We start from the raw sequence: 9,624 nt of genomic DNA, 5'->3' as shown, positions 1-9,624 counted from the left end.
TTATAGTTGGCACTATTGTGGTCATATGATCAAAGTTTGAGCCTGATCATGCCATTCTACTTTCTGGCTTTACAGTGTAAGCAATAGCCACTCCACTGGCAATGTGCACCAAAGAAGAACAAAGAGCAGTGATCCAATTTCTCTGGTCGAAAGGTGCGTCAGGTGCTGAAATTCATCAGAGGCTTTCAGCATAATACAGGGACTGCACTACCGCATAGAAGTGTGTATGAGTGGATCGAGAAGTTGAAAAGTGGCCGGACAATCATGACGCACAAAGAGGGAGCAGGATGCCTGTCAACCACCACCAAGAAGATTCAGCAATCTCGAGAGATGGTAATGGTGAATCAGTTCACCATTACCATCTCTCAGATCACTGCTCTTTGTTCTTCTTTGGTGTACATTGCTAGTGGAACAGCCATGCTTACATTGTAAAGCCAGAAAGAAAAATGACACGATCAGGCTCAAGCTTCGATCATATGACCACAATAGTACCAACTATAAGCACACATGCGCAGAAGGTAACGTGACAATAATAAAAATATGTTATGGTGAAAGTGAGGATAATTTTTGACTTCCCCTCGTATACCATCTTATAAAATCCTAACCATCTGACGTCTTCTCAAACCATTTCCTCCTTGGAAGTATCCATCCATTGCTACATCACAAGAGAATTATTTACCACGAAATTAACTCGCACTTTGTATTCTCATATAAAACCCAACTTTCAAAAGCCTTTTCAACAAAAGTAAATTAGATTTCACTTGAGGAAGTATCTATGGTTATCTTAGAGATATTGATCAGCAGTACCAAAGTAAAGGGAAAATTAAAATATAACTCCATTGCAATTTCATTATTTATTATTAAAACCATGACTCCAATGATGTCAATCGTTCATTGTTGTTCTCTCTCGAGAAGTACCTCTACGTCATCTTTGTAGACAGCTTTCAGTAATATTGGCCTATAATTGGGAATGTACTAACTAGCTATGGTAATTTGAATACTTCAGTAGTTACCCTTGTTCTACTGTGCTAATTAAATCAAACAATTGAACACCTGTGTTAGTTCAGTTCTGAGCCATTTAAAAAATAGTTTGTTCTTTACAAAAACAATGAACTGATCAATAAATTAACAAATGTCATAGGTGTGTGTATTTGCACATGTCTGTTTACATATATATACTTATATATTTATGTGTGTGTATGCATGTATATATATATATGTATATGAGTGTTATAAATTTTGGTAGTTAATTAAAGGTACTTTTAGCTATTCAGTCGTACACTCACATTTTATTCTGCAGTCAGTGATCTCTCTCCTACCTGCCCCTTCCCTAACAATACATGTCTCATTGGTTACCTACTCTTCTCTCTTCCCTACTTATTCCAAACTATCCAGTTGTTTATCTCTCTCTCTCTCACTCTCTTTACTGCAGCCCTACTCAGTTGAAAGGGATCTTAGTCTTACAGGCTGCATCGTGACCTCACTAATGCCTCATAATAAACACCCAGTTCATGCTGTAAAGAGGTTGACATTTTAGGATGAGCACCCAACTATAGAAGCCATGCAAAATAGACACTGAAGCCAGATGCAGCCTTCGGACCCATCAGATCCTACCAGACCATCTACACCATGCCAACAAGGAACAGGGACATTAAATCATAATTATTATTATTACTATTTGTGTAGCTAAAAAGTTTCATTTGCTACCATATGGTTTTGGATTCAGTTCCATGGTGTAACATTTTGGGCCAACCAATGCATTGTCAATGGAATAGAAACCATATAGGTGTGTGTGTATGTGCGTCTACATGCATGCGTATGTGCGCAAATGTGACATTCCACAACTATGCTTGTCACCAACTGAATAATATGTTTACATTCCTTGCTATCATTAAAACTGGTCACTGCACTTTTGAAGACCAGTGGAACAAAAAAAAAGAATGTAAAGGCATCTCTATATATATAACCAGCAAAATGTCTGTGTGTGTCCTTTATACAAATCCACAATTTTTCAGTTAGAGGGTTCGCACTTTCTATGGTCATTCAAAACTGTCCAAGGATGGTCGTGCACATCTTTACATTTTCCCAGTCACCCTGCAAAGCCATTAAAAAATCAATAGAAGTGACTTTTTTGTGAATTTTCTATCCAAAACCCAATCAAAATGCCCGAAACTTGATATACCAATTGAATGCCAGCAAGCTGTATGTGATTGGTCGGAGATTTGGACAGTACTCACGTGTATGTGCGCATGCATGCTGCTGTATATGCATGCACTAGCACTATGACCCAGCGTTAGTCCACCTTTCAATAAATTTACTGCGAAGCAACACTTACTTGTCCACTCTTATTTTCCTTTTCAAATGAAATTTGCAAAAGCTGAGAAGTGCTTGACCAAACAGAAAGGTGCCAGTCTCTATCCCTTTTAATTTCAACCACTGCACAAACACTTTCCACAAATCCACAAAACAGATACAGGCTGACCACCTGCCCTTCCCAGACAGAAGAAAGCAGTGGGACGTGCTTTACAATGCATTGAGCTGATAGCGAGATCAACAACCAACAGGCAGTGAACACATGCAAGCAGAATGGTTTCATAGCTCTGCATGCATTTCAAAATGGTCTGGTTGGCAACATTTCCATGCTTGTAGAGTTTACCTTAACCCTTTAGCATTCAGATTACTGTCAAATGTAAAGTTTATGTATTCACATCATTTTGAATTAATCATGCATTATTTCATAACTCTGAGATTTTGATGATGTGATTGTTTATTTGTAAAATGGCACTGTAGGGTAGGTGTGAAAGGCCAGATCAGACAGTCTGAAGATAAAGCAGGTGGAATATTTTGGCTGGATATGGCCAGTTTAATTGCTAAAGGGCTAAACTGGCCATGTCCCTATTAGCACTCATTAAAAAACAGTATATATTAACAATTAAAAATTTTAACATTAAAAAACAGTATATATTAACAATACACAGACATATTCTGTTTATATTTAGTACCTCTGTTACAATGAACAAAAATAGCTTAAAATGCTGTGGGACAAGCAAGAAGTAATGATTTCAAAGCAAATATTATCAGGCATGAGAAATATCATGTGTGTGTGTGTGTGTGTGTGACCCTACTCCTGCCCTCAATCATACTTTGCCTTTCAACGCCTGACACTAAGCCACTTCCCTCAATACTGTAGCCTTGCTTTGTCAAGGAGCCTGGTTTTCTGATTTACTTGGTAACCTTACCAACGAGTGCTATAAAAAAAGCACCCAATATATTCTGTATGGTGGTTGGACATCCAACCATAGAAATCATGCCAAAGTAGACATTGGAGCACAACATTTCTCTGGCTCATAGGATCTTGTCAAACCATGATGATAGAGCATGATGGATAAATTGTTGCCATTATATATTGTTAACCTCTCACATGCACATTATTCATCTTTGATTTTGTCAACTACACTGAGTAGTAGGGTCAGTTGGGCACCATCTGTGAGAAAAACTGCACCATGACACAATTCACTCTGCCAGAAATTTGGAAACAACATGCTGTATTGCTTGGCATTTGCACTGGAAGCTCCAATACGAACATTTCCAAATGTTTGGGTACCAATCTGAGGACGTTCAAGAGGATTCGGAAAGAGTTGGATAAGTCTAATTGTGATTACAAAGGTGTTTGGAGTGATAACTAGTGATGATGCAATGCCACCATTCATCTTCCCACATGGCTTCAGACTCAGTACAGAGGCCTACATCACCTGCCTCAAGGAGGTAGTACTGCCCTGGGTCAAGAGTGTGGCTGCTGGAAGACGCTATGTCTAGCGCCAGAACTCTGCACCATGCCACACAAGTAGAAGAACCCGGTCATGGCTGTCTGACAAATTCTGAAATCACATCACTCCTAACATCTAGCCACCTAACTCCCAAGAGAGCACATGATTATTATGTGTGGGGCACAGTTAAGCAAGAGACCAACAAAACACCTTGTAACACCAAAGAAGAACTGAAGGCAAAGACTATGGCAACATTCACCAGCTTAAACAAGGAGACTATCCAGAAGAGTTGCAGATTCTGAAGTCTGGAGGCCACAGTTGAAGCCAATGGCGATTTTGTTGAATAAATTTACTCTTTAGTGTTTCAATATATTTTTATGTAATTTTGGTAAACATATCTGTTAAAATGAGATGCCAATGTTATTTTCATTTTTGTGTAATTTAGACAATTTATTCACTGCACCCTGTAAGTGTTTGTTTGTGTGTGTATAATACTACACCCTGTTGCATGGTTGAGTCTTTGGCAACTAAATTGGCAACCCCACTGAGCTTGCTTGGTGAGGAGGGTGTTAGAAACCCTGCGGGACAAAAGACAAAGCCTGTCAAAGGGCAGAGGAACTCATGAGTAGTCAACAGTCATCCAAAAAAATGTGTGTACATATATATATATTGCTTTATATATCTTATTTATGTTGTTAAATCTCACATATTTTTAGAGTTTTTTTTGTCTTTTTTTATATTTATATATATGTTTGGGGTAGATGGGGCTCCTTAGCCATGGTGAGGGCAACCCATCCCGAAGGAAAGCTCTGATATAAAACCGGGTTTGTGGTTGCTGACACTCCCCTCAGTTGATGTGTACTATCAACATCTACTTACTCATAAGGCAGTCTGGGCTCTGTAACTTTTAAGCAACTACACTAGAAGGCCACTTTAATCTCAAATCTGCAATCAATTTAGCACCTGGCATGTGGCACACCAGTACAGGTAAATGCTTTTTTGATGGAGAGGGTGCGCATTGTGCTGCACAAGCAATGACCACTATAAACAAAACCACGTGCACATAATTCAGTAAAATGCTATCAGCAAATACCACCATCATGTTTTGATGGTGAGAGTGTACACCCCCACCCCATACCTTGTCTTCAACATTATACTTGAGATATATGGACCACCATACCTTATATCAGGACTCCAGTAGTTCCACACTCAAGGAAGCTGTTTAACACCAAACATAATATTTATTTTGAAAAACGCTCTCATTTCCGCAGTATAAGTTGGCTGCCATAGTAGATCGTTTCTTCCATGAATAGAAATTATACATTGCGCATATTTGTTTGTTTTCTCCATAACATTTTCAAAAAAACTTTCCGGTAAAAATAGATAGTCCGATGGTTGAGCATCAGGAGGTAAATTGTGTTGTGGACCAATGTTTTCTGTGAAATCAGGAATAGTGATTGGTGTTGTAATCTTTGACCATCTTGCCATGTTTACGATATCATTTTCATCACTTCCGTTCTCAAAATCTTCATCCGGCGACAATTCACTAATATTGGTATCAGATTCATCCAAAGTCAAAATACTCGTTTTCATTTATATTTTCTATATCGTCAAGAGTAAAACCTTCAAAGTTGGAATCACTACTTGCAGACGCCATTTCATTAAAAACTAAGGTACAGACTTCTCTTCAAACGTTGAAAAAAACCATGTGGTCTAAACTTCACAGTATTTATACTTGAATAAAGGTGGGAAAGTATCTCAAAGCTATGAGAATTCAATAATGTGATTGATTTTTTTTAGCGATTTTTGGATACAGCAGGTTTTGGCCAGTTTGAACACTAAAGGGCATATTATTTCTCATAGTCTAATTCAAAACACTATATGATGTTGGCATCTGTTCAAATGAAATGACTTTATGTACAATTTTAAAATGTTATTATTTAAGCTTAAAATGTTTAAAAACAGTATTGTATATTTCCTTTACCAGTTGCTTTCTTATGGTAGAAATATAAACTTAAATTACTGAAAGAAAATACAGCAGGAGGAAAATGGTGTGGTAAATATAGCAGGAGGTAAACGGGTGTGAATCCTAGCATTGAAGCATTTAATTTTTTTACCTCTTTTCTCAACATATTGGTTGTCTATTAGAATTTTAGCACTGTCTAAGGGGCATAACTCTGTCTTAACTTCCTATTCTAGAATGGTTATCTAACTTCAAAAATAATTGCTGCAATTTGTAAACAAAAAGTTTCAAAAACTACTTAAGTTCAAGCATGGTAAACTAGATATAAACTAACAGCAACATATTCTAAAATGAAATTGATACTACAATAAAACGAACCATCTACAATTCTTTTTTTTTTTTAATAAGCACTTATTTAAAGTTAATATGCCATTACAAAATTAATATAATGCTATTTACAAAATAAAACAAAATTTGTATCCGATTTGTAGCATGTTCGAAAGTAATTCTGATGAAGATTTATGTTCCTCTGCCAATCTTTTCCACAAATATTTAAAACTATAAACGTTTACAAAAGACAAATACCTTTTTACTTCAAATTATAGAAATTGGAAAATGATCAAAAATAAACGTCATGATGATAGATAACAGTACACTTATTTCATAATCTGTCACTCAACAGTTTATATATATATGTGTGTATGTATGTATGTATGTATGTATAGGGAGAATTCACAAAAAAAACAAAAGACGAAGACAAGTGGAGTAGAAAACAAACAGATAACGCTCGGGAATTGAAAAAGTCTTTAATGTTTCGAGCCTACGCTCCTCCACAGAAAGAAACAAAGAGAAAAAAATGTGTGTATTGGCTAGCGATATATATACATATATATAATCATAAACATGATGTGTTAGCAAAGTTAGCTCCCTTGAAAATGAAAATTTCTTTAGAAAAAAATGATTTTAGCATAGGTGCATTCAAATGAAGAGTAAAACTTATACAAAAAGGTGTTGCAACAGGCGTGAAAATTGAAAAAGAAGCAGACAAATTGTCGTATTTGATTAAATTAAGATGGTTTTAAACGGTTCCACATAAAAGCGCTTGTGCCAATGCCACGTTTAAAAGTAGTTGGCGTCAGGAAGGACATCCAGTCATAGAAACCAAGCGAAATCAGACTGGAACCTGATGCAGCTCTCCAGCTTGCCATCTCTGGTCAAACTGTCCAACCCATGCAGGCATAGAAAATGAACGTTAAAGGATGCTCGTGATGATGGAACTTGTCCAATACTGTGGCAAGCAAAAAATTATAGAGATGCCTATTTTATTTCGATTGTGTGGTGGTCTGTGGTGAATTTTGTTACCAAGGGAGGTAACTTTCTCCATACAATATGATTGGATTAATAAGCTGGGAAGGCAAAATACTTTCACAAATCGTGATGTTGTCAGTTTGAGAACTATTGTATTATGTAATTATTGAAGCTAAAAATCATGCTTTCACAACATACATTTTTTTTGTACATATTTCAAAATAAACACTTCATATAAAATATTAAACTTTTCAAGGACTTACATCATCACTGTCATCAATAAAATCAATGGAACTGCCATCAGAGATAGGTCTTTTGAAAAATGGAAATCGAACTAAGAGTTTCTGTAAACAAAGCAAATATTTTTTTTTATATAAAACAATGACGATAATATTAGTTTCAAATTTTGGCACAAGGCCAGCAATTTTAGGCAATGGGTTAAGTAGATTACAGCAACCCCAGTGCTCAACTAGTATTTATTTTATTGATCCTGAAAAACAAAAAGTAAAATTGACCTCATCAGAATTTGAACTCGGAACATAAGGACAGACAAAATACTAATCACTTTGCCTGGTGTACTAATGATTCTGTCAGCTCACAGCCAAAACAAAACTTACACTCAACATTAGATTCATCTTACTATTAAGCCACTAGAACAGAGTTTCCCAACCATTTTTAGCAGCATCACCCACTTTTATGTCAAAAGCTGCACTCTGTAAAGTTATGTCTTTATTTCTTTATTGCCTACAAGGGGCCAAACACAGAGGGGACAAACAATGACAAAGGGATTAAGTCGATTACATTGACTCCAATGCGTAACTGGTATTAATTTATCGACCCCGAAAGGATGAAAGCCGAAGTCGACCTCGGCGGAATTTGAACTCAGAACATAATGGCAGACAAAATACGGCTACGCGTTTTGCCCGGCGTGCTAACGTTTCTGCCAGCTCGCCACCTTTAAACCACTCTGTAAAGTGGTTGGCATTAAGAACAACCAACCACAGAAAACATGCCAGGGGAGAATGACAGTCATCCAACTCATCATATTCTTTCAAATCATGCAACATATGTTAGCATGGGAGACAGACATTAAATGATAATGATGTAGGAGTGTATATTTGTGTGCAGGAGTGTATGAATTCTCCCTTGTCTTTATTTGCGCACTGATTGCAAATAAAATTTTCACCATTCATATAAATGGTGTCATTAGACTGTAGTTCACTGTGAAAGCATGTCCAGGTTCAACTTGTTCATTGTTCAATATTAGGGTATCATTACCATGCTTGGAAACAAGGTATGTTGATGAAGGGCATCTGACTTTAGAAAATTTTGTCTCATCAATAAAATAAAAGTCTTGTTAGATCTATGCAAACATAGATAAGTAGGCATCAAAATAATAATGAAGATTTCATTATTGTAGTAGTGCTATTTTTAGTTTTGTTAAATTTGGTTTTGCTAAATACAGACCAAAGAGAGACACTTTGGTTAATTTATTCAGTATACTGGCAGATATGCAGGTATCTTGAAAATGCCACGTTGAATGATGACCATGACCTGCATAGTTACAGGTTGCCCTCTGGCAAGGTATAGCACCTGCTTAGCCACCCTACCAGAGATAAGGTGAAGTCATGGAAGATTGGTGAAGTCATGACAAATTGTGAAGAGGTAGCAGAAGAGCTCTAGTAAGCCAACAGTGCTTCTTACATTTATGCTGTATGGAAGAATCTTACAAGATCAAAAGTCAGGATTACTAAGTTCTATCAAGAATATAACTGCAACACATCTATAGGGGCAGTACCCATGGTTGTGCAATCAGCTAATAAAAATTTCAGTATGACTCAAGCTCTTGATTCAAATTCGTAATAATGGAACAGGATGGTGACATACTCATCGAATGAAGTTCAGAATATACGTATAGGAGTTTCTTTACAAAGAACAAGTACCATCTTCGACCAAATGTTTTCCATAATAATACTAAAGGCACAAGGCTTGACATTTGGGAGGAGGGGACTAGTCAATTACATTGGTACTTAATTTATCAACCCCGAAAGTATGAAAGGCAAAATCGATCATGGTGGAATTTGAACTCAGAATGTAGAGGCAAACGAAAACCGCTAAGCATTTCACCCAGTGTGCTAATATTTCTGTCACCTCACTTTTACAAGTTCAGAAGTCAGGATCACCAAGCTCTATCAAGAAAATAACTGCAATACAGCCACAGGGGGAGCACAGATGGTTGTACAATCAGGTAATTCAAATTTTTTCTATAACAACGCTTTAAATTCCAAACTACCCATCAAAATTTCAAAATTGTCCACTATTTTCTCTATATTTTCTCACTACCCACCCAAGAGCTGATGTCACCCACTGATGGGTACTGTAGGTTGTGAAACCCTACTTTGACACACTGCAATCCAGAACTACAAACAATGTCAGATTACAAATTGAAAAAAATTAAACAAAATGAGTAATAAGCCTCAGGTAAGTAATACCTTTAACATTATATCTTTGTAACTTAATTCTTTAGCATTTAAACTGGGAACATTTAACCCAAATATTCTACATTTAAATCAACCAGAGCCATCC

General features: G+C 36.6%; 1 protein-coding gene across 1 annotated transcript in view; it reads right to left on the bottom strand.

The window, feature by feature from the left end:
* Positions 1–9,624, bottom strand: part of LOC115219310 (cell division cycle-associated protein 7) — a 60,807-nt gene that overhangs the window by 35,456 nt on the left and 15,727 nt on the right. The window contains exon 5 of the mRNA XM_029789475.2: positions 7,302–7,382. Coding sequence (XP_029645335.1) covers positions 7,302–7,382 — 81 coding nt within the window. The remainder of the gene's footprint in view (positions 1–7,301; positions 7,383–9,624) is intronic.

This window comes from Octopus sinensis, linkage group LG1, assembly GCF_006345805.1.
Source record: "Octopus sinensis linkage group LG1, ASM634580v1, whole genome shotgun sequence".
Classification (NCBI taxonomy): domain Eukaryota; kingdom Metazoa; phylum Mollusca; class Cephalopoda; order Octopoda; family Octopodidae; genus Octopus; species Octopus sinensis.
Note: the sequence above shows the minus strand (reverse complement) of the source record. Positions and strands in the feature narration are given on the sequence as shown.